This window comes from Vidua macroura, chromosome 3, assembly GCF_024509145.1.
Source record: "Vidua macroura isolate BioBank_ID:100142 chromosome 3, ASM2450914v1, whole genome shotgun sequence".
In the NCBI taxonomy this organism is placed as follows: Eukaryota; Metazoa; Chordata; class Aves; order Passeriformes; family Viduidae; genus Vidua; species Vidua macroura.
In genome coordinates, this window is record NC_071573.1 from 94390591 (window position 1) to 94416767 (window position 26177).

A 26177-nucleotide genomic window follows, 5' to 3' on the forward strand; every position below is an offset into this window, starting at 1 on the left:
ATATTGCCAGTGAACCTGAGAAGGACAACATAGCAGATCACTTTTGGAAACATAAACCCAGGAAATTATCAAAAAAAGTCAGATCACTAAGTAGGCAGCAACACTGAAAACATTAGTGACCTGTTTAATCTGGTGAGATGATGAGAAAAAGCTCAGTATGCCTTAATACCCATAAAGAAGCAACAGAAAATCATTGCTCATTCACAATTCTATGAGGAAAAATGACACACTATGCCATGGATATTTGTGTGAAATTAAAAAGATGACCCTCAGCCACATATACAGAAAATCATCATGTTCTTGAACAAAATTATTTATATTGAAAAAACATTACTCAACCCATATGCACCATTCCTTATATGTTGCTTGCTGCAGCACTTATTGTGTGTGCAATAGACCTATAATAACCTGAGCTCTGAATACAACAGATGGCTTAGTTGAGAAATTAGAAGAAACCTCCTGTGATGCTTTTGTAGGAAAATCTGTAGTAACAGCTGAAAAATGAAACTGCCATGTCTGAGAGATATTGGTAGAGTACTTGTTATTTTATGTCTCCAAACTTCTGTTTTCAATACTGCAGTCCATGACATTTTACTGTATTATGACAGAGTAAGCTTTAAACATTCTTTAATCCTCAAAGTTTGTTTAACTCTGTGTTTGTTCTCCTTTGCCAAAACAGCCCAGCATAGCTCAACTGCAGCCATACCACCAGACTTAGGGAGAGCTTTGTTACAGAATTAGGCCAGACTTGCCAAACCTATTTACAGAGATCTGGCTGTACGTATCCAGCCTCACACAGGAACAACCTGGCTGTGATTTCTCACTATTTTCCTAGAGAAGTTTTCTTACTGTTTTCTGAGAGATTTTACCAAAGTCTGTAGAATAGCAACCATGTGTCCCAGAGGCTGTAAAACTAACAAAAGTCCATTATAAGCACCTATCCAAATCAATAATCCAAAAATCTTTCCCTAATCATACCATTCAAAATACTAACAAAACAAGCCTTAAAGAAAAGCAAAGTAAGAGAATATATGATCCAAGCATCTTATTCGATGAAACAAATCTCTCAGAAAACACAGAAAAGACAGAGGAAATTAGGATGTTAGTTATTTCTCTGCAAACCCATGACAGTGACTCACAGAATCAATTGTACCAAACAGACAATTGTTGGGAGAAAACATGATCATCAAAGAAAAAAATGCAGCAACAAAGCACACAAAGAAGGAGGCTGTGAGCTCATCATGACTCCTGTTTGAAAAAACTTCATGGCTGTAAACATCATGCAATTCAGTGACACTCTATTGTAGGTTGAAGGAGAGGTTGAACTCCTGATGCTTCATCAACTCTTAACTTTGGACTACTAAGATGTTCTTTTGGTGAAAGGTGTAATTTTGACAGAAATAAGGGCTTAACATTTTCTGGAAAATGTAGTCACAAATGTGAGTTTGAACACTCTTCTCTCATTCTGAGAAAGCCAGCTTTTGTGTGACTATTCATCAGAAACTGCTCTTATGGAAATAAATTTTTTGTAGGCCACCAAGAAGCAAAACTCTGAAAAATTATATTATGAAATTATCACAAGGTACAAGTAACATCTAACTATATAGAAGCAATCTCTTAGTTAAATCTTCTTCAGTAATTAACATAAAAATCCTATAGGCACCTACTTCTCTGCTGCCTTACCTCATGTTTAATTTTTAAGAAAATCTCTTGCCCCAAATACTCTATAATTTCCAAGCACCTTATGGAAACCAGTGGGTAAATGGCAGCAAGGTTTGATGAGACATCAGCAGAGAACACAACAGCAGAATTACAAACTAAGGGAGTGAGATTTAAAAGAACTGAGACCACATTCAATAAAAAGCTCCCTGAATCATGATGCTTCTTAAACACATTTTCATCTTTAAAATTTCACCCCTTATACCCGGAAGCATAATGTGAGCAATGCTTTTAAAAGCTCTTACCTCTATGGAATGCGTCACAGTGCTGATTATAAAAATTTGCCCACCACATGCAGCCCAAATGGTCTCCTCCATCACAAGCAGACTTCTAACAGGCAGAACCCCCAATTTAACTATCTTCTGAGGTTCCGTGTTCCATGTCCCATCTTCAATAAAAAAAGAAGAAAGGTTATACACAACCAAATGGTGATCGTTGCTTTAAAACAGTTCTGAAAAGTCCACTGCTTAAATTTCTGCAACTTGCTACTTCCAGCTACACTGGTTTGTGTATGATTACTTTTAGCTTCCAGGGTAAATTTGTAAGGCTAAAACAACATTAAGGAGAAAACCCAAACCTAAGTACTCATATAACTTTCAACAGAGTAAATTTTATCTAGATTAAATGACAAATCAGGAATACTACATTGCTGTTATGATACAACTGCTTTCCTTTCCAGAGGAAATACAGCCAGAAACCCATGGCTGACACAATTGTCTCCAACTCAGAAGAAGCTCACAGCCAACTTATTTCAAGATGAATCAATTTCTAACTAGGACAGAATCATCTTTCATGTGCAAAGTCATCAGGAAGATTTTTACTGTAGGCTCTAATGAGTGAAATCACTCTTTAAGAGCATTTTCATGAAATGGACCTTTCTGCTACTAGATGCTTCAATTAAGACGGAAATTAAAAGCAAAAAAAAGAAATTAAAACTTGATCTTGTGCCATATCTTCACTTTTCTTACTTTTTCCTCTAATTATAAAACCCACAGTGTTTTCTTTGGACTGCATTTAGCAGATCTAAATTAAATTATGCATGTGTATGTGGCACAATCAGTTATTGAGAGAGGTTCGGGTAAGAACAGCATGCTTCCACTTACTGCTATGGTCACTCTCAATTGCCATCTCTTTGAAACAAGGACTAGCAGATTATTTATCCCCAAATTTAAGAACCAGCAACATAGGTTTCTTGAAACAGTTGTGGCTTTCTCTTTTATACATACAAATGGACATGTTAAGTACATCAATAATAATTTTAATGTTTTCATATTAGTTTATATATTGTAAGTGCTCACTGAATATAGTCTCAAGGATGACATTTCTATACATTATGATTTATTAATAATATAAAAATCTGTTAAAAGTAACTGGGTTTTACACTGAGATAAAATATTTCAAAAAGCATAATTTCTTCATTGAAAAGCCTTCTTCCTGCACAAGCTGCAGAAAAGTTTGTCTACTTTTCTGACACTGGTTTCAACTCAGTAACCACTTAAATTTTGATTGATGAGACCAAAGTAAACACATCTTTGGACAAGCACTTAAGTACAATTTTTTCTTTTTCCTCCTGAAAACAAGTGCGTCTTCTATTACTTGCTTAAGGAACGGGGTCACAAAATTTCCTGCTTCACCAATCACAGTAGCAACAACAATAATGAGAAGCCTCAGGTCTGGAGAAATTCTCAAAATTTCTGTCATCTGTGTGATACAACCTTCACTGAGTCATTCTCAGGATGTGGCTCTCTTCTGAAAGCATCTTTGTAGAATTGACATTTAGTTTCAGGCTGTCAAAATAATTTTCATTATTTTAGTTTGCAGTGAGAGGAGTGCTTCCAGTTATTAGCCTGCAAACTCTCCCGGTAATGTCAGAGTCACTCTGTGTTCTCTATGACTCATATGTACTATTAGTAATAAACAAACTTCTGGAAAAGTTTCCATTCTTCAGCAACCACATTACCCACAAATTAAATTATAAACTGGAGGCTGCCCATACTCTATGATTGCTGTAACCACTGCAGGCAGTGCAGAGCCTTCAGAGAGTGAAGCCGCACACGTGTGTGTCACAATTTTCACTGTGCAAGGGACGCTGACTGCAGACATTTAACAATCTGTACACAGCACCATTCTCAGGGATAAACCCAGCATAATTCTGGTACAATCTTCCTGTCTTTTCTGAAGGATAAGGACTGTGAGTTTGGGCAAGAAGCAGATATGCTGAGCAAAAAGCTATCTTTTCTAGTTGTATTTTCACACTGAAAAAACTATTAATATAAAACAAAAGTTCACAGAACTTGAAAAGTCTTTCTCTTAAATACATTCAAGCTATACATTAATTTATATATAAAGCATAGCTGATACTGAAACAACAGGAAAATAAGGTTTTCAGGATCTCTGTGGACTCATTTACAATTTGCTGAAATTAAATTTCAAACATCTAATGTGTTTCTTTTTTTTTTTAAATCTGGACCTTTATGTCCTGAAGTTCCATGTAACTCCTCAGATGACTAAGCATTAAGCAAAATGTATAATTTTGATCAATGAAAGAAGGCGATTTCAACACTATCAATGTTATAAATACCATGTGAATAATGAATATCTTATTCAACATATATGCCTTAAAAAACTCAGTTCTCACAAAACCATTTTCTGTTGGTGTGTGTGTTAACACAGTACTTGACAATCCAGTTTAAGAGTTCTGTAGGATTGGACATATGAAGAAGGTGAGATAGAAGTCTCATGTCTTTCATGTTATCACAATTTCTTGAAAAAAAACCCTGAAATCTCACTTGATGCATCAGTCCAGGAAAAATCCAAAGCTATCACTCTACCTTATGACCCTAGTCATGTGATAAGGCTATTCTCTGGTGCTTTTTTATTTCCTCCTGCAAACACTGATGTCTTCTAGATCAGACAGTATCTAAGACAGATGAGGGGAAAAAAGGGTAGGGGGACACTCTCCAATCTAGTCAAAGGATGTGTCAGCTGTGTTCTGGACCCTGCCTCAGTGAATGATTCCTTAATTATACAAAGTGGAATGGCACCAGGAGGACAAATGAAGCCCTGTGCATCTCTCTCCTTTCATTTTGTGGCAGCCAGGGAAATCTCTTGAGAGTGGAAAGCATGGGTAAAAATCCACTCAAGCAAGGCAAGGGATTAAGCCTGATAATCCAACATACTTCTGTAAATGCTTTAACCACAGGCTGGCTAAGAGTAAGATCATGACTTCATTTTGCTGACCAAGAAATTTATCACCCATCTCCAAAATTAATCGGCAAGTCTATGTCTAGCTCAAAAGTGGTTTAACACCATCAAAAGCATGCTTTGAAGAAAATATAATATTCTTCCTGCTTCTCTCTCCAGATCTCAGCAGACCCTGTTCAATACCTGCACAGACTTCATGTTTGACACTGGCTATTTCATGTTATCTGTCTGATTCAATGTCCATTGCTTCTAAAATCTAAGGGAAAAGAAGCATTATCTCTATCCAACTTGTGTAAACACCTGCAGATTCAAGACATGCTTATCTAAGTAGTTTCACCAACTGGCACTACCCAGGTATTTAAAATTATTCCCAGCACTTGCAAAAAAAGATATGGAATAGCTTTGTTTGATGCTATAAAATTCTTTGCTAGTTGCTGACTAAAATAAGTTTATTTTTTCCTGGCAAAAGAGAAAAGAAGGAAGAAAGAGAAGCCAAGATAAAACGTCTGCCAACAGAATCTCAAGGCATATCTCATGAGGATATGAATTGCAGGTACAGATGTTTGCAGGAAAGAGGTGTGTCTACAAAATCCGAGAACAGGGTCAAAGATAGAAATGAATCCAGGGGCTTCCAGAAATTAGATGTCATATATTTATGTTGTATATAAGATGTTTGATATTTGCATATTAGATAAGTATTTAAAAAAAATAGAAGACAGATATTATACTACTAGATCTGTGTTATGTCACTGTGTTATGCCAATATTTTTAATACTCTTTGTAACTTATATTTCTCCAGAAGTTACATGCTCTAGTTTATACACCAGTGTTGAACAGTATCTTGCAATGCATGTGTCGTTTAGCTGCATCAAAGTAAGGTCTCTCATGCTTATAAAATATTTCTAAGACTTCAGTGTAAAAGGACATTATATTTCCATTAGTGCATTTTGTTATTAGTCTTGTGATTTTTATGAATTTGAAAAATTAGTTATCTTCCTATCTGATTAAATTTGAGTGACTAGAAGAAGTTTTAAAACAATGTCCATTTTATAGGAAAAGTTTTAAAACAATGTTCATTTTATCCTTCTGTGGTTTGTTTCTACAAAACTCAATGAGGAAAAGTAAAATTATTTTACAATAATTTATAAGAATAGGCTTCCTATGATTAATTTATAAATATTTTAAATATTTAGTACTTTTAAAACTGTAGTTAGTTGGTGCACTCAGGTCTTCATATGAGATAACCTATTAACATATAGTTTATTTCCTCAGAAAGTCTTTTCAAAGTTTGTAGTAGTCTTCCCTTCCTTTATGCTTTCAGTCAAGCTGAACTGAGCAAGCTCTTTTGTTGACAGCTTCCTCTCTTGCTTAGCAGCACTACTGATGATTTCAACAGAGCTGCCAACACAACCCTGGGAACAGCAGTTCTTGGTTAATTAGTGCAGTGGAGCACAAACATTTTTTCCATCACATGGTACATAACCCAGCACTGTGGAGGAGTAAAATGGTACCTACAGAAGTCAAAAGTTTAGCACATTCCTGATTACTTGGAAATAAGACAAGACACTCAGGCCTGCTCTTCTAAACAACATGTAACTAGGAGTGTCCTATACTGTGCATGCATACTCATTTTTTCTCCCACATGCATCAAATTCTTCAAGCTAAATAGCTGACAGAGGTCTTCCTACAGTTATGCACGGGGTGGTGCTGAGGTCCTGGCATAAGAGATACACAAATAAGACTGAAAGCATTGTCAACATATTTCTGGTGATGAGTATTATCTGACAATGCATAGCCAACAGTATTTTATCTCTGTTTCAGTATCACTACTCTAGTCCTCTCCCTAACAGCTTAATACCACTGCTTATTTTTCATAGCAATACCTCTCACAACATCTACCTAAAGTGGCAATCACATGCCAGAAATCCACTCTTCAGACAAGCTACAGCAATACATGGATCCACTCAAGCTCTGACTTTGACATCAGTGTTTTATGTTCCACATATTCTTCCTTTCCTCAGTGTGTCAGAGAACACAAGGGTCTTACCAAATCCATCAACTGGTGGTTGACCTCACCAGTCAACTAACTTGCTACTCCTTCACTGTTATAACTGTTTCCCTTACTCTTGTATTTCCTTTCAGTTTTTGTCATTTTCTTCTATATTAATCCTCTGAAAATGCTCCATTGCTTAGTGTCACAAAGCCTCTTTGGACAAGTAAGTCATCAAAACTTCTGACCAACTTCAGAGTTCCTTAAGTTCTTACCAGTGAAGTCTCTTCTGTTCTGTGCATGGCCAAAAATGACCCAGCTACTATTTCATAGGACCAAACTCTTACTGTATTACTAAAATATTAATTCTTCTACTTTCTGCCACAATAATTCTGAGTTTTTATTTTCTTTTTCCTGTTTCTCTCCTGTACTCTTTACAGGACTTTATGAAAAGGAAATGTATATCAATGTCTAGAAGAAAGGAAGCTGGAACTGACTACAGTATGTCAGGAACAATACACCTATATTATATAAAGATTGTGATTTCCCTTTCCTAAGATACTTTTGTGAATGGAAGTCAAACACGCGCTGACCTTTTTTGCTATTACATCACTCAGAAAACACATCTGCTGGGCTGTCTGCAATCATCACAAAGGGGTTTTGTTATGTTTTTTAAACAAAGACAATACAACACACTTTTCCATTAACCTCTTTTAAGCATGTTTTGCATGGAAATATTAACTCAGCCTGAGGCAAACACTAAAGGCAGAATTTTCAGAATGATAACTCTGCAAAAGAGAAATTTTGCAATCTGCACCACTCCCCTTCCTATACAGAATCTCATTTAATTCACTAGCTGTCTCACAGTTCCCAAAACAAGTCTTCTCACACACATAAAATTAAGTATTAGTGAGGATAATTATCAGGGGTACTGTTTTTACAATTAACATATTAGATGACCTGCACCCCAGTGTTCTGTGATATTTTCACAAATCACCATGTTAGCTCACATTTAAGAGCCAAGTAGATTTTATTACTTTTTCAAGACTTTGCTTTCAGCTTGTGTTCAAATATTTTTAAGTACTTAAAAATACATAAAATACCAAAAAGTACTTAAGCACTTTTTACCTCATATGTGAAAGTACATGAGGTGTCTCACTAAAATATGACTACCCTCCAGAAAGGAAGTTGTGCACCTCCTACTCTCCCACTAACATGGCATTTGCTCTTGGTTTACTGTAAGACTTCTCAGTTTCCATTTTTTACTACTTCAAAACAAGATTTTCTGCAGCCGGAGCACTCTGGATGCTGTTTATCTGACATAGTTCTCTAGTGAAGAAAGTCAGATGTTGGTAAACAAATATCATGGATATTTATATGCACTGACCCCTCTGAGAACAACTGGAGAAATTAGAGCTATTTGGGTCCTGCAAACCAAATGACACAAATCGTGAGTCTCTGACTACACAAAGTAAGGCATTGAGCTACAGTGACTGAACTGATCCACACAGTTTCTGCCCAGGGAAGAAGACAAAAGGACCTCAACTCTATCACAGACTTGTGAGACAGATTTTCATCCTAGAAGAAAGGTTATCTTTTCTCACTCATGGAATCCTGTAACAACCATGTTTCCTGTGCATCTCACAGCATTTGTCCTTCTCAGGCTTCAAATCAAGATGTAATGCATAGATATATTTCACATTCACTTTTAAATCCTTACCTAATCTCCTTTATGATGATAGACCAAAACCCAAGCTGAAGTGGCTGAAAAGTAACCTCCTCTGCAGAACAGAAGGCAACCCTGATGAACTGCACAAAGCTCCTCAGAGGTTGGATTCCTTTGTTTGGTAAATAGGTCAGTGCTTATAAAAACACCCCTCCAGGGCTGACTGCCCCACATAACCTCAGCAGCCAACATAAGGAAGATGGATGCTAACATGGCAGCAGCTGAATCACACAACTTCCATGGTGCATGGAGAACTGAAATAAGCCACAATGAGCAAAAAATGAGAGGGACAAGATTAACTGACAAGAGTCAGAGAAATACCATTATTTCCCATATCAAAGTTCCAATGACCATGACTCAGACTTTGACAGGCTCTATGAACATCTCACTGCCCAAACCCAGTGTCTTCAGAAGAAGACAAGCAGGGGATGCTACGATCCTGGTAAATGCAACAACCTCCATCTCAAAACCAGACTGTAATGCAGTCTGGTTAACAGCTCTGCCCCATCTTTAACATTCTCTGTAGTTATGCAACTCATCAATCCTTTCTTAGCTATACTGCCAAGGATAGTTGTCAGTTGTGTTTTTTAGAAGTTGAGTGATAGTAATTGCAGTCTTAAAATAGCTTAAATACGCCAACACCTTTCTGAGAAGATGACAGATTCACTTTAATACCCCTCCCAGGTATGTAGAGAAACTGAAATACCAAAAATATTATGAATCTAGGATCAAGACCTCTCTCCTGTGCCTCAAAAGCAAAGAAAAAAAATGCTATTCAGTGGTTAAAAAAAAAAAAAAGTTTTAAAGGGAACTGAAATCTAATGCCTGGCTTCGGATCAGAGACAACAGCTCAACAGGAAACATACTGGGTTGAAGACAACAACTGGACAAAGGAAGTCTCTTTCCCAACACTTTTTACCCAGATCCTTTGTTGCTTGGGGAAAAAAAAAAGCATCCTGTACCTTTCCCAAATAAAGTCTATAATCTAACAGTGGATGTATAATTTGTCCCAAGATTACAGATACTGAGTTTGGTTCCTCAGTTAGAGACTGGTAGGATTTAGTAGCCAACGTACAGTGCCACACAAATGCAGCTGAACTGTTCACAGGGCCCACCTCATTAGAGAAGCATGACAACCATCATTACTGCAGCTTACAAACAAGGCAGATCTCTGCAGGCTCTGTATTTCGCAAGGTTAGGAGTCTCTTTGCTAATATTTCACTTAAAACATTAAGGTTTCAAACCTTGAGCAGTCTCACTGATTTTGAACTGAATCACTGGATATATATGCAATACTGCAGGTAAGTTAGTGAGATGTACTGGAAGCACCTCAATCAGCTCTGGAAAAGACAGTTGTGGTTCAGAAAAAGTGCCTGGGATTCTCCTTTATTCAAATTATTTTAGCCAATTATTTAGCTAGATATAAAACAACCAACTGTGATACTAATAGAAAAAGGAGGCCTGCCATAAAATACATGAACTGCACACACAGGAAAGACATTCCTATGACATTTTTACTGTATGTTCCATCTGTACAGTAAAAATGGGACTGTCATTTTAAATGAGAAATACAGAAATCTCTACCAATAGGGGATTTCTATGTTTCATAAACACCAGTACTTGATAGTTGAGAGAAATAAGCACTGTGCTGTGTAAAATACTGTGTAATGCTGTTAGCACATAAATTTCTGGATTCTTGCAACACTGAAGACTTCAGGGTTTAAGGGGGGAAATCAATTGTCATATGCATGTATGGTGAAAGTGGGCACAGTATCAAAGTTCATACTATCCTTCAAAAAGAGACAACAAGTCTCTTTAGATGTACCGGAAAGAGTAGTAATCCTAGTTCAGCAGTTTTACAAAGAATTTTCAGAAAATACATTAGTGGAAAATTGCTTCTGCCAAAATACACTGACATGTGAGTTCCTCAGGATGCCATCAAATCATATCACTATGCAGCATTACCTTCTGCTTTTGTGTAGATTGAGATGTTTCCATTTACCAAGCCAGCAAACAAGTACTGAGACCTATATGTTAAGCTCATAACAGTTGATTTTTCAGGAGTGAAGAAGTGTTGAAGTCGAATTTTCTTTGAGCCTTGGCAACTTTTGTAAATAGAAATGCTATAAAAAGAAACAAGAAGAAACAGACCTGTGAAATTATGCTTTACATAGTTCTTGCTAGAATATGCAAAAGGGAAGTTTAAAATAAAATACTGGGGAAAAGAGGATTTTCTCCTTCAATTCTTGACACCCCAGAATGTCTGCGTAGACAACTTGCAATTACTTAACATTGACATATGACAACACATTCATATTATCTTGTCTGCAGAAACAGTTATTCAAAAAAGAGACATAATAAAAATTCTGCTCAAAGTCCTTTTTATGAGTCTACCTAAAACTTTAATTAGTTAAAAAAATATATATTATGTGGAGAACTAGGGAGAAGAAAAGAAAAACTCACTACCAGACATCACTTAACACTTAAAATTTCCACAATTCCTATTGATTATTACAATGGGTACGATAAGAATATTGTTAAATCTGGAATTAAATCACTGATTTCTAGAAATGGCATTTTCCTTGGAAAATTTTGTTTTCTTTCATTTATACTGGCTACAAACACCTTCAAAAATAACATGTAGTTTATGACCTCACTAACTATAACAAGATCTGTTTGCCAACTGACCTATAAGTTTAGAATATGTAGCCTCGTTCTTCAACACAAATCAAGGGATGGCTCAGTAGGCCATCAGTTCAAAGACAGCAAAGTAATTCATATCAATAGTAAACAACAAAATTTTTTTTTCATGTGACAAATCCTGCATAATATGACAGGGCAGAAAATTAGTGCATTCCTCTTTGCCATTCTGAAAACTGTCTAATAACTGAAGATTACCTTGTATTGTTACAAAAGTAGTATTTATATTTTTCAGATATGATGAACTAATCCTCTTTCATCAAAAAGATGCCCTGCTTTAAAATCAAATATCACACAGTGTTATTTTAAATAATGTAGAGTGCATTTTACCCTTGATTTAAGTGGAGATGATACCTTGAGGTCACTAGCATAACACTTGGATACTTTTTTAAAAAGTAAACATTTTCTTGGAAATGTCTCACACAGTTTTGCTATAGAACAGCAAACTTAATCAATAAATCATACACATTACACCAAAACCAAGAATCACCTTCCTTCTTCCATGCCAAGGCAAATAGTAGGCACATTAGAAGTTTTTGCAAGAACACTTTCAGAGTCTGGAGCTTTGTTTTGCTCTTTCAGCTTCTCCTCCTCTGGTATGTAGACCATGCAGAGAATCCGTGATTCCACATTGAAGCACTCAATAACCTTGGGGCTGGAGCTTTGAAACGAGACTATTGCAATCTGGCCCATCTGATTAGTACAACTGCCAATCTGAAATGAAAAAAGGAAAATTAAAAAAAAAGACACAACAAACCATGACTGATGCCTGTCTCCAGGAAGATCAACATGTACCAGAAGGAATGATTGGAATGTTAACTGAAGAGTGCATCTCAAGTTATATGTGCCAATATGAATTTTCTTGCATTAAGACATAAGAGAATAATTCAGCACAAATACAAGATATATAAAAACATTATACATACAAACTTGAATTATACACTCAAAAAAATATTGTGTTTTTAAAGCAGGAATAATATTATGGCCTATTCTGATATCTGACTCAAATGTACATACGTTACATAATGTAATTACTGTAAGTATCTGTGCAACATGCTATTTTAATAACTGGTGTTCTAATTGTCTCAGGCTCTTTTAAAACAGGTAATACAGCTGAGGCCTGTCCTTTGCACAGTAACAGGTCTACAAAGAAATGCTCTGTCCCAAAAGAAAGAGTCTTCTAAACTTGCTGAAAAGAAACCTAAATTTCTCCCTGATCCAGAACTAAGTATCATGAACATGTCCAAAAACTTGCACAATTTAGGGATCAGGGAGAAGTAAAAAAAATCTACCCAAGCACAGTACATGTTTTTGTATAGTAACTCTTTCTGTTTATACGAAATAAAATAGGAAAGAGAAAGAAAGAATATTTTATAGCAGCAGAAAGATTTCATTTGCATGTTTTTGCAATTACTGTTTACAAATGGCAAAGACAAAAGGAAATTTTATGGGTCACCTTGAAAAACACCACTAAGAAAAGCTATTTCTAACTTTTAATGTGCAAGGGTTCCCTTAAAATTTCAGTATTGTAGTAACTAGAAAAGCTCCTGGAATCATTAGCTTGCCTTTTTTTTTTTTTTTTTAAGAACAGCCTCTATCCACCTCATTTTTTTCTGCTGGAGCATCTGCATATCTGGGGTCATAGCAACATGTACAGTAAGTTTTTTTCCTATGCAGATTTAAACAGATTATTTTTGGCTAAAGCATTCTTGAACCATGAAAACAGACAGTGTAAGCTCATATGGGTTTTTAGCACCAATTGTTACAAATTAGCACGTAACTCCCTTCTGAATGTGCTCAGCACTTTGGAATTCATTCTGTGCTGCACAAATTAAACACACTTAACTGACACCCTACAGAGACCAGCAAGATCACATGGACAAATTAGTAGCTAATCTTTTATTTTTAAACAAATAAACAAAGAGGAAAAAACATCCCAACATTTCTTTCATACCTACACATTGTCGAGTCACAAAAAGCAGTGGAAAGAAACAGGAGACAACCACTTTCAGATTTTACTTTGGGTAAAGATTACACTTACCCAAAGAAAACCATGTTCCACAGCACAGGAATTTGACTCTGTTTCTCCAGCAAGGTATGGTTCAGGATTATAAGCAGCACATTCAATCTTCAAAGAGAGAAAAAGAGAGCCATTAGCACTTAAAAAAAATATGCCTGTTTATGTCTATTTTAGTTTGTAATTAACTAAAGCATTTAAGGATATCAAAGAATCTCATAAGGCAAGGAGTCAGTTTGCTTCACCCAGCTTTCCCTGGGCAGGGTCAGCTGAACAGATATTGTTCCTGACACATTCCTTATCTACCCCTACAGACCTTCATGGCCAAAGATGACAAATTCTCTTTTGCTGATCTGCTCAAATGCTTTGTGACTTTTATTAAGCTTTTTCATGTCCCCAAACTGACACTATCCCTGATGGAATCATTAGCCTGTTACCTCTCATCTCAGACACCAGGTACTTACTTCTCTTTCTTTGCAGTGTCCTTTTACATGTAAGGCTGATATATGTCATGACTTTTTCAAATTTTTGTTTTTAAATTTATTATTGCCACTTTTTCAAGTGACATCCCTCCAGCAGATGTATCAGCCTCATGTGTATATTTGAGAGTGCAGAGTTTTCTCGCCCAAACACACTATTCTAGCAGAGCTGGTAGCAGCACTACACCATGGTCACCTCTTCAGAAGCCTGTTTCTACACATCTCATTCATACTGCTCTTTGTAACAATATTGCATTCCTAAGCAATCCTTACCTTGCTGGTCTATTAAAAATTACTTTAACAGACCAACTAAACCACCGCTTCAATCTGCATTTATGAAACTCCTAATTTCTCCCTGAGCATACCATGTGTCTGTCCTGCTGACTCTTATCCTTTTTATTTTTCTTTCCCCCCGCAAATTATTTCTCCAGGTGCCTTGGTCATTTTGAATGCTAATGCTATCATTCTTCAGACTTAAACTCCCTTCCAATCTCATGTCATCATGTTACTGTCAGTATATTAATAGCAATACTCATGACTTTATCATGCAGGCCATTTAAAAAAAAAAACCTGAAAGCAGCACCAGACTCAAGATCTATATTTAAAGTCCATCCCAACTCTGAAGATGAATAAAGCATCAAGGATCTGAAAAAAAACATTTTTATAACCAGTCATGGATTTCTAATTTCCCTAATATCCATGGCAGATTGCTAAAGCTTATGTAAACACTTCAAAATATATAAAAGCAATTCATAACTGTGTAGAGAATAGAAAGTTTTCTAATGAGGTGTCATACTACATTTTTACACAAGATTCTCTAGAATTCAAACTAATGTTCACATTTTGGACATCAACGTCCTTGTGATCATATTGTAGTACCAGTGAAAACTCAGTTAGTATTAACTTAGACTACTCAGTTAGTATTAACTCCCCACAGTCTAGCAACATCACCTCCCAACAGTGAACAATTAAAAACAAACAAACAAAAAAATCAAAACAAAATCAAAACAAAACAAAAAAAAAACACAAAACAAGTTGGCAAAATTTAAGAGTTCTAAATTCCAAGTTGACTTGATTTTCTAAAGTGCAAAGAATTTTACAGTCTCCTTGAAGTCAGCAGGCATTACAAAGTGATTTGCCTTAGTAGAAAAAACACTATTCAGCAAAGCAATTCACTATATACAGATAAAAATTTGAAATCAATAGATGAAAAAAAGAGAAAGAAAAAAGAGTTTCCATGCCTGTCTTAGCATGTCTCATTTAACAGATGCTGAAGGTATCTACTTGTACTGATTTACAGTAGATGTGACAATGAAATAAATCACTGGTGAAAAATAAGACAGTCTGCATGTTGGATATTTCCCAGGTTCCTTGTTACACCTTGTGTCACTTTGCATCTTAGTCAAAAGTGATGCTTTTTCCATAGTTAACCCTGGTAGTTTAGCTCTCAGTCTTGACAGAAGCCTGGGACATAAACCTGCCCTGATGGCTCCCTACACCACTGGGTAGGCTGAGCAGCACGCAGAGAGCCAGCGAACAGGATTAGCCACGCAGAGGTTCTCTTCCCACCCTGAGCTGCGGCCTGAGAGCCAAACTGCAGCTGAGGCTGCAGTAATACTTAAGTCATATTTTCTAGTAATATCAAGGATTTGGAAAAACCAGGAATGACACCTGGGCTCACACCCACATTACTTTAGGAGCTGCAAAACTGGCAAAGTTAGCCCAGGGCTGAGGCCAATATTTTCATTTTGCATTCCTGTGACTCTTCTGGACCTTTATGGTCTTAAACCAAGGTAGCCACTCAAGAGAACTAGCAGATGTGAACTAATAGATATATTTACAATACGGTATTCTTTAGAAATTATATCACACAAGAAAACCTAATTGTAATCTCATATCAAAATTCCATTCACCTTAAACTCCTGTTGCTTGGCCATCATCACTGGCATGTGTCTAACAAGGAGAGGATGTTTTTCCTTTTTGATTTGATTCCCATCATCTTCTATGCAGAACCAACCTAACAGGTTATCCTCTGCTGTAATGGAAAGAACAAACATGAAACACTCCACAAACCTCTCACTAAATAATCATTTCCACCCTTCCACAGGAATAGAAAAGAATTCTGTCAGGACGAGTCAATACAGATCAGGCTGTTCTTATGCCATAGATGCATAAATGACAACATAAAACTATGAGCAAAAATTCCATTGAGTAGATTACATGCATACTGATAATGCAAAGAAAGACCATCTTACATTAGCAAAATGTTAAGGGTAGTCTCTTAACGATCTTGTAAATTGAATATTGAAAGAGGAAAAGACACATCAAACCTCTCCTCAAGACTCTAGGAAATCTGTTGAACAGCATTTCTCTGCCTTTTTAAGAAACATCACTACCAACTGCCAGTTATCATAATTATAAGGATCCTCATCCTGGAATGATGGAAACATCCATTCTCTCTTCTTTTTTGTTACTTTGCTTGTCTTCTGTGAGACATCACAAAAGAACTCTATTTTGACCATGTGCTGGTGAAACTTGCTTTCAAGAAATTAATGTTTCTCAACTTAGGCATTAAAAAGTCCAAGTATCTTTGGAAACCTATCCCTTTGTGCAAACACAAGAAACTAATAACATCACAGGACAGCATATTTTTTATTGCTCTGACTTCGAGACTATTTGTGTTGATTTAGATGCAACAATTAGTCATGAATACCAGACTTCATAAAAATACTGTTGAAAATATATTCCTTCATAATGATTGCCCTGTTTTATCTATAATGCTAATACTTTGTAGTGATACACAATCACTACTGTTTACTCTATTGCAATTTTAAACATCTACAGACAATTTTCACCAAAAAAGGAAAATCATTCTCCAAAACATAAAAATAAATATATTACACTGTACATTGAGAGCTATTTTAACTTGTTAGGAAATTTGAGTAACTAGGAATTACCAAGGGCCAGTTTAGCCATTTGTAAATTGTTGATCCAAGACTGTTTGATGGCAGGGGTAAATGTATTGAACACAGCTGTAAAGAAAGTTGGCCGCCCAGACCTGCAGTACAGGAAGAAAAAAAAAGCCACTATAAATGCGTTGGGTATGAATACAGCCATGGCTAAGAATGTTGAGCAAGATGAAATTTCATTACTTTCTAATATTTAGACAAAGACTCAGCTCTGATTTAAGTGTGCAGGCTATGACACACCATATGTCCATCTTCCTATACTTTACATGAAATATTATGAGAGGAGCTGGTGAAGGAATACAACAGTGACTGTTCCCTATTAGCTGTCACTGCCATGGTTCCTCTCTTGCTTCTTGCATCCAGAACGCTGGGCTGAGGAACAGGAGAAAAGCTACAGTGCTGCTCTGGAACATTAAAGCTGCCAGAATTATGGTGTAAGAGCAAAACTCAGGGGCTTACTATGGAGACAGAAGGGAGGGAAGAGCTACAGATTCCCAAACCCGCACTCGTACATATATACATAAACCAATTTAGAAAGTTTTGTAATCAAGATTTCTACTGACTTGTCCTGTTTTCCTGGGAGTTGCAGCTGAATTCTACAGCGATCTGCTGCTCTGATTTCATCTTCTTTTTTCAAAATCAGTTTTTGTAAACCTGAAGTCCAGTCATGGGCTACAGATGGGTTTAAGTTCTGAAAAATTAAAAAAAAACAAGATTCAACACCAGCCAACCAGCCCGTTGCATACAGGATAATAAGGTGATTCCTGCATATAGGAAACAATGACACATGGCCTTCAATTATACCACATTTCCATCATGGATAATTTAGCCATAACTGTAAACACAGTTTAGAAATATCTGTGTTTCTAATAAACATATTGGAAAATATTTTCTAATATATTTCATCTGAACATTTAATCTCACATTGCTCAGTTTGATGATGCATAAATGGCATTCTCAAGTGTTTGTCAAATTAAAACATGTGGATTTTTATTGAGTGTATGCACAAGCCTTTTACTTTATTCCAGCATCACAAATTCTGCTACTAAAATCTTTTGAAAACATCGAAAAATCATATGGAAAATATGCTTTTGTTCAAATCTTTGAGTCAAAATGTTTACGGAGCCATCATGAAAGATGTGTTGACTAAATGTGTTCAAGCTGCTGAAACAATAACTGCAAGGTGAGTGTTCTGTTGCAGAGACTAAAAGCTGACTGTATAAAGCATGAAGACTAACAAGTACACAGAAGTATACACACTTTCCACCATCAGAATTCTATGACAACTTGTTTTTCAAATATCAAGAAGCTAACTTCATTCCTCAACTAAATTCTTGTAATGATCTTACACACATCTACCCTGAAACAATAACTGAATTTTAAGTTTTCAAAGTGCAGCTAGCTCTGACTGTCAGTGCAGGTAGAAAGGTTTTTTATATGGTGATGGGTGAATGTCTTATGGTATATCTGTGCTATACATATTCCCAATTATGCAGATGAAATTCACCTTCTAATATTGGTGCTTTTGGAAAAAGCACTCTTTCCATAAACTTCATTCAGAGTACATATTTTCACAAAATGCTATGTTTTATTTAACACCTTCACTCTGAAGCTAAAATATGTCAAGAGAAACTCAGCTTTCATATATTCATAAATATACACACATTTGCAAGCTGAGGTAGCAGGTAGGAGTTAAAAACTACACATAACCATGTATAAAATGTATAAAACAAACATGCAAAAAAGTAATTGTCATGCAAAAAAGTCTCAAGACTTCATTTGGTGTTAAGTACAATATTTGTTTGCCAGAATATAAGCTAAATCAAAGAGATGTGAACAAAGCTAAAGCAAAATAGTTTCAAACTTCTTCTGAAAATCCTTTTATATTTTTGTGATTTATACTCAATTTTAAATACAGTTTCCCCCAAAAAGCCAGGATTATAAGCTTGGATGGGGATCAAGAGCTTCCTCCAAACAACCATCCTCCTACTACCGTGTCTAACTGCAAGAATCCAATTTCTTAACATCAAAATGTAATTCTGTTTCCATATAAGCTTATCAGCTACTGAACAAACGAAGACACATGTAGTACCCACCTACACTTAAAAACCATAAAGAAAAGCAAGATTAAAAGAACAGCTGTAATCTATTTATAACACCTAACAGTTAAAAGTAAATGCTGTTAACTAGAGGTAATACTAGTGGTAAAAATTATCCCACTTTTTGCAGAGAGAACTAAAGAATGCTTTGCACAAACCCTAGGGAGAGGCAATTATACAACTTTACAAGAACAGACTTGAAAAATAAATCCAGCTTTGTTTATTACCTGATAGTTTCCTTTAAGGCTGCTTATTAATTGGCTAATTTGACCAAGTACATTCAAGTCATGTAAAAGGTTCTGAAGATCATGGTACAGTTGCCCTGGCCCCATATAGAGCTTGTCTGAAATGAATAAAAGCATAAGGTTATACATAACAAAAATATGCAATTTTCAGTTGAACAAGGAAAGCATCACAAAGACAATATAAGCATATATTACATCATAAAATCAGAGTGCTTTATTTCTTTGCACGTACAGGCATTACCATTGGCTTTTACACCATCTTATTGCATTTTTAGCTACAAACAAGGTTCAAGTTGTTCATCTAGTTATTATGGAGAGCACTATCTGCAGTTTTAATATCCCACACTAGAATTGTAACAAATATCAAAGCTTCACCTGTCCCAAAATCTCTTGCTGCCATGGAAGTTTTGTTTAGCACCAAACATCAGACTTGCTGTAACACATTAATGCAAATATTTCCTGGAGGTTGTTTTTGGTTACATGACAAGCAAAAACATTTATCTGTAGCTTTTGCTATGATGGTTTAAAATTCAAAATTTGCTTTATTGATCGTGAGACAGTTCTGGATCATATATCTATATCCTAACTCTAACACAAGCCTGCAATTTCACTGAATCACTTGAAATTCTACTGCAATCATGCTTAAATCAGAAAAGGATCTGTTCTAAAATCAGCAGCAAATCTGAATAGCAGCAGAAATATTTTATGCTAATAATCAACAAGTAAAAGGGCTTATAAAGGAACAATAACTCAGAAAAACACACTAATTACTAGGATAAGGTGTCCATTTAAATGCATAAAGCTTGCAAACCCCTGCTAATATCCTCTGACTATCATGATGCTAGGAGTGGAATGGTTATGTAATTCCTTTGGAAACAACACTCACTGTCCCATAAAAAAACCCACCCTGACTCATACAGAGTCAGCATGTTTCCCTCTGGCTGAATGACAGGAACAGGACTGGATTATCGTGCTAGGAAACTCCCGAAGATTCTTTAGCTCACACAGTGTAGTATCCAAACTAGGGATCCTTCATCCCTAGCACAGGGAAGCCAGTCTGTGGGCAGCAAACGCCCCTGGATCAGACGGATTTCACTGCTGTGTTGGCAAGAACAGGATCTGAATACAGTGCTGGCTACTGGCTCTGCAGACAGCTGAGGAGCACGGGCATGAGCTGTGCCACCTGCTCTGGCTGCAGGGCAGAGGGTGCTGGGCACAGCTCAGCTGCTACACACACCGCTGGTGCCTCTGCTCCCCCCAGCCTGCTGCAGGGCCAGGGTACAAAACTCAAACCAAACACAAAGCTGTCCAAGTAGCCTAAGTCAGAATAAATATGAAAAATAAGCATGCATGAAACAATGCTACTTAAATCATTAGTATTTTTTTAGTTAGGTATCAAAATAACTATTTTCTAAAGACATTTTCCTGTTTGGAGGCAATATACAAATAGAGGCCATCACAATGTGCTTCTTTAATGCAATTCATTATATTAAGCTGGAAGTCTGCCTTAAATCCTGAAAAGCATAACATTTCAAGGCTCAAAGAAAATATTAATGGCTACTTTATTTCTGAGTTCTCCATTTCACTGCAGGAAAATGCAACATAAACCTAAAATATTACACATTGCCATAAAATTCCAAATTATTATCTGGCCCTTAAATCTTCTGGTAAATTGGATCAATGAAATTATTTCTGTGCATTGCACTTGAGCACCAGACAGGGAATGACTGCCTTTTACTACTGTTTACCCATCCAGATAATAGATGTGATTATTATCCTCTTCTTTGCCTGCTCTGAATGCTAATTAAAAAAACAATCTAGCCTTTCTTGCCCTGAAAACCAGATTAGTCTGTAAGAAAAGATAATTACATTTATTGTACACCATGAAAAGAAACAACTCCAAAGCAGATCTAAGAAAAAGAATTTGGAAATTATGGTCAGTTGAGTATGTTTGCAGTTGTTTCAAAAAAAAAAAAAAAATTAAACACTTTTCTTGAACTGCAGACTCCATACTTTCATTAAGCTGCATTTTCACTTTCTTCAACCCAAATACTTGAAAAATCTCTCTTCTCTCCTTGTATCTATCTTCTGATAGCTTACATCTTTTTTCTTGCTAACATCCACAATAACTGTAATTTGTTAAGTACCAGAATCACTAGTTCCTAGATGCATCAAATTGTTGATTTTTATGGGGTTACTTGCAAAGAAAGGCGCAGATCAGTATCAACAGGCAATCTGGTGAAATCTAGCTAAAAGCCATGACAGTGTGTCTGGCACTGTGAACAACACGAATTACATCATTCTTGCTCCAAGTTTCTCTAACGAAAAGATAACTTCCGCAAAAAAAAAAAAAAAAAAAAAAAAAAAAAAAAAAAAAAAAAAAAAAAAAAAAAAATTTACACCAAACAGAAATAATTGTTTGATTAGTTGAGTTTTTGGCAGAAGTCCAGTCACCTGTCATTTACAAACTCTACTACTAAACAAACCAAACAGCTGCAGTGAAAAAATTACTTCAAGTCTTTTTGAAATTTAGCTTTGTGGGTTTGAACCAAGAGAAAACTTAGAACAATCAGGCTGTGAAAAGCTGAGTCTGTGAGGCTTCACTTGTATAGGACAGATATTTTCACCCAAGCAAATTACATTATTCTTAAATTATAAAAGCCAGGGTCACACTTTGTAGCTTGATAAAGACAGTTAGCAGACATTTTGTTCATTATTGTTTGGAGAACAGATATTAATGCAACATATAACAAGCAGCATCCAGGCAAGTCCTAGATGCTGCAGGACTTTATGCCATAGTCTTCAACTGAGGCCATAAAGCAAGCTTTAATTTCCTACACAGATGGGCTTGCCCTGGGCAGTACATACATATCCACCATGCCTGATAATCCTCTTCTTGAAGCTTCAAATAATCTTACAAGTATCTTTGTTCCAGCCTTGGAAATAAGGCATAAATCTTGAATTTCATTCAGTAATTGTCACCTAAGTCTCTTTTGTCTGCTTAATGCATATTTTATAAGCTATTAATAAGTCAAGATAAAAAGGATGCAATATGAATGTCAAAGCAAATAAACTAACCTGGCATCTGAAAGGCTGTCACATAGAAAAACCAAATAAAAGTAATTTTAGGCTCATTCATTAAAAGATCACATTCTTAATACAGGAAAGCAAGCACAAAATCAAAATAGTAAATAATTAATGAGAGCCTGCTTCCATTCTCTGATGTTCTAGAAAAGAGAAGCGGCCAAGTTAAGAATACATTTTAATAGTCAAGGATTATAGGCACCACTATTATCAGCCTTTCAGCGAGGTCCCTAATGGGCACAAACTGACACAGAAAAAATAAGGCTTCAGAAATCAACAATGATGTAGATTCATCAGAAGCAAGTTCTCCAAAAAGTGATCACTTGGATTGAGTCTGGATAATAGCTGCAAGTTATAGAAACTTTATCTCTGAACTGGGTCCTGCAAGGGTTACTCACAGTGTCCTTTAAAATAGAACTGGCTTCTCAGCGGTTAACCAAACACTGGCTACCAGCTGATCCTGAGAATTGTCTGATGGAGGGTTTTTCTTGAGTGGAGGAGGTGGGGGAGAACACTACTCTGTTCATCAGATGTTTCTCAGTTCACAGCCACAGACTGGCTGCTTCAGCCCACACATGTTCCCTGACCATTCAACTGCTGGCTATTTTGGTGGGTGTTCACTCCTTTTATCCATAGAGAGTGCACTGAAAAACTCTTGGCTTCACTCCAAAGCAGATACATGGTCGGTTTCTTTCATACTATGAAATGCTTCACAAATGATAAAGACATTTCCTTCTCTTTCCAAGCCACTCTTGTTAATTATCAAGCTCTCAAACAACTTATTTTTCCTATGGGGAAAAAAGCCCTTCATGGTTTTAGAGAAGGATCTCCCCAGCTCTACACATTCTACATGCTACAGAGTGTGCCTGGGCAGGAGAGAAGGCAGTATGCTGTAACCAATAACCACATATGTGGCTTCAAAGGCAACTTTTTTGCATTCCACCTACAGATCAAGGGTGAAATCTTGGCCACATGTAATCTAGCAAGAATCTTTTTCACCAACTCCTTTGTTGCTAAGATTTTGCCAGAGGAATTTGTGCCTCCCTGCAACAGGCAAGTTTACTGCCAACAACCAGTAATTCTTGCAAGATACCCAATTCCTTGCTCAGCATTAAAATGAAATACACTCAAGGTTAAAAAAGAAAACATAACCACAGCTTGGTTTAGAGGGAAGAAAGGAGGTTAAAGTTTAAATTGATTTTGCTGCTATGTAAAACTGGGGAGAATATTTGCTTTTTATAACAATTTCTTCTTAGACCAAGATACATTTGAGTATAATACCAAACATTTACTTTACCTGCTTGTTTCCCAGTTATTGTTCTCAGCACCACAGCTTCAAATTCATCAATTTTGCCTGGTATTAAGCAATTTTTATAATTGAAACAGAAGCAATTCTTGGTGATTTATACCCAGGCATTTTCAAAGCCTGCAGGAAATTCCCTGGGTGTGGTTAAAGTCAGTTTAACTTGGTTCAGGCAAAAGTAGAATTGGGAAGGTTGTGAATAAATATACACATGCTAGAGAAGTGTCCATGTGCTAGTGCCTGGGCAGAGGGGAGGATTCCCACCTCTGGCAGAGGGCTGCAATGCTGGGGATCAGCCACAGCTCTCTCCCTGCACAACAGCAGGGAGAATAGGTGCTGGTACAGCAGCTGCTCCCTTGGGATTGTCGTTCATCCGGTTTCCCTAAATTTTTAATTTCCATGGCCACTTCAAGCATATTGGTTATCATAATCCTGAACTGATCACACCCTATTCTTCCTTTCTAAGAATTACAAAGGGACACATTTATTTTCTATGGTGATTTGTTACCCGTAAATATTTTCTACAAGCTCTTGCTGTGTGTTCTGATTCCCATTTATGAATTACTATTCTATCACAGATTTATGCTGCTAAAGACAGAGTAGATGCAATCACCCATAATTTGAACATCTATTGCTGGGCAAGCAAACATAATGGCTCAGCTGGTCCCATCCCATACTAAACTCCTGTTTATTCCCAATTAGAAGGATTTTCTTCAAGTAATACTCTTATATAAATCCAAATGTCACACAAATAAAATAAAAGCCTCAGTCAATACACTTCCAATATTGCAACTATTTTTGCAAACATTTCTGTACTGTCCATCATGTTGAAATGAAATACTGTTTATAATAGTCAGACTGATGGGTGTCTCTTTTACTCCAAAGTAACTAATATAGACAACATCTGCCTTGAGTATAATCATAGTAATGACCTTTTCTCCACATAGTTCAGAACCACAATACATCAATATAAATTGCTTTTGGAAAAGCTACATTGAAATGAAGTGAAAACCACTGCATCATGAAAATTCAAGGTCCTTATAAAGATTACTTTGCTTCTGAGAGACACATAGCCCTGAAGTCAGGGTAGTGTTGCACAGAATGGAAGACCATGAATGCTCAAATGCAAAAAAAAAAACATAACTGAATTTGAGAAAGGCTCTTTTCCTGACTACCATTCTAGTGTTAATGAGGGGTAACACAAAATTAATGATACGCTTGAAGAACATGCCAGATCTGAAGACCACTCTGAGAGGTTGGTATATCCCAAATCTAACTTGCCATTTGCAATCTGGCCTTCCAAGCTGAGCACATTTGTATTGCTTCCTCCCACTGAGCCATCTGTGTGCATCCAGGCAGCACACTGAAACGTCAAATGTTATAAAAGGAAGAGATTTGGGAAAGTTTCAATCCTCATATAGAGCATAAAAATCACCTGGGATGGGGGAAGAAGTTACATATGTGGGAGGTAACTTTAAAAGCTGATGTGTCTGAGAAAGGCATATCAAACTGGTACTTCTATAGGATCACACACTTGGAACAAATAATAAAAAAACAGCCCCTTACACAACAGTTAAACTATATTTAAACCTGAGAAGCTTGTACAGTCTTCTGGAAAGCAAAGTATCATGATACTAGATGAATTCTTGATCAGTTCATAATAAACCAGACAGATATCGTGAGACTGTTAACCTATTAGTGTTAAACTATGGTGATGCAGCAGTAATATATTTAAAACCATTTAAGTGTAGACAGAACTATTCAATTCTTTGAATTTGGCTTTGATTGTCCTAGAAAAGTTATGTTGATTCTTTTTCCTGAAGTAATAATAGGCAGAGAGCATCCCACTGCTTAATTCATAATGCGCACCATTAAGAAAGGACAAGAATGAAGACTGTGAAACACAATGTTGTATCTAAAGTAGTTTCCTGTACACTGAAGACCTTGATAATTAATATAATGAAGCAAAACCAGAAACTATTAATAAGGCCCAAGATTCAATCACTGCAGTTGAGGAATTCTTCCCCTATACTTGGTCCTAAATCCTGTTCCTATAGATACACTGGTATGCAAAACACACCATTGCTTTACAGCTGCTCAGTGGAAGAGAACTTATCAAAGTGAGAAACAACATTCTCCTTTCACAGGTCTATTGGAACTACTTTTCTCAGTACAAACAGAAAAGGAAATCTTTATGTGCCATTTTATATGCAAGCTACCTATTTCAGCAACAAATAAACAGAGTTGGCAAAAAGATTGTGAATCTTGGAAATACCAGAAACACTAATTCATTTACCAGTTCATACTGATGTTATGTAAAATATTATTCCCTTTTCCTTTGCAAACTCGCTTGTCCCAGAACACCTAGCTTTCACTAGAAGGCTGGTGATGAGGGCCCCCTTCTGTACTTAAACTTTATCTTGCACAGAATGGGACAAATCCAAGCACCTTATACACCAGAGGCACATCCGTACCTCTGACATACATCATCCTCAAAAATTCTGTATGAGTGTTAAAGCCAGTAACAAAGCAGATGAGATTTTTAGATGATGAACTACCAACTTCCTGCATGCTGTGTTATGCAAGCAAAGTCCCTGACAGCACCCACATCACCACCCTCCTCATATTTTTGTCTTCACTTG

At 36.4% G+C, this 26177-nt stretch overlaps 1 protein-coding gene across 9 annotated transcripts in view; it reads right to left on the reverse strand.

Moving 5' to 3' along the window:
• ARHGEF10 (Rho guanine nucleotide exchange factor 10) overlaps positions 1-26177 on the reverse strand; it is a 112850-nt gene that overhangs the window by 16462 nt on the left and 70211 nt on the right. For 8 of the 9 annotated variants that reach the window (XR_008436216.1, XM_053973126.1, XM_053973125.1 and 5 more), the window contains 8 exons: positions 19131-19246; positions 17368-17495; positions 16793-16893; positions 15749-15870; positions 13381-13467; positions 11830-12053; positions 10605-10762; positions 1965-2107 (listed from right to left, as the gene is read on the reverse strand). Coding sequence is in view for 8 of the 9 variants with exons in the window: in XM_053973126.1 (XP_053829101.1) it covers positions 1965-2107; positions 10605-10762; positions 11830-12053; positions 13381-13467; positions 15749-15870; positions 16793-16893; positions 17368-17495; positions 19131-19246 (1079 nt within the window). In the remaining variant the exon portion in view is untranslated. The remainder of the gene's footprint in view (positions 1-1964; positions 2108-10604; positions 10763-11829; positions 12054-13380; positions 13468-15748; positions 15871-16792; positions 16894-17367; positions 17496-19130; positions 19247-26177) is intronic. The other variant, XM_053973130.1, reaches the window with a different exon arrangement.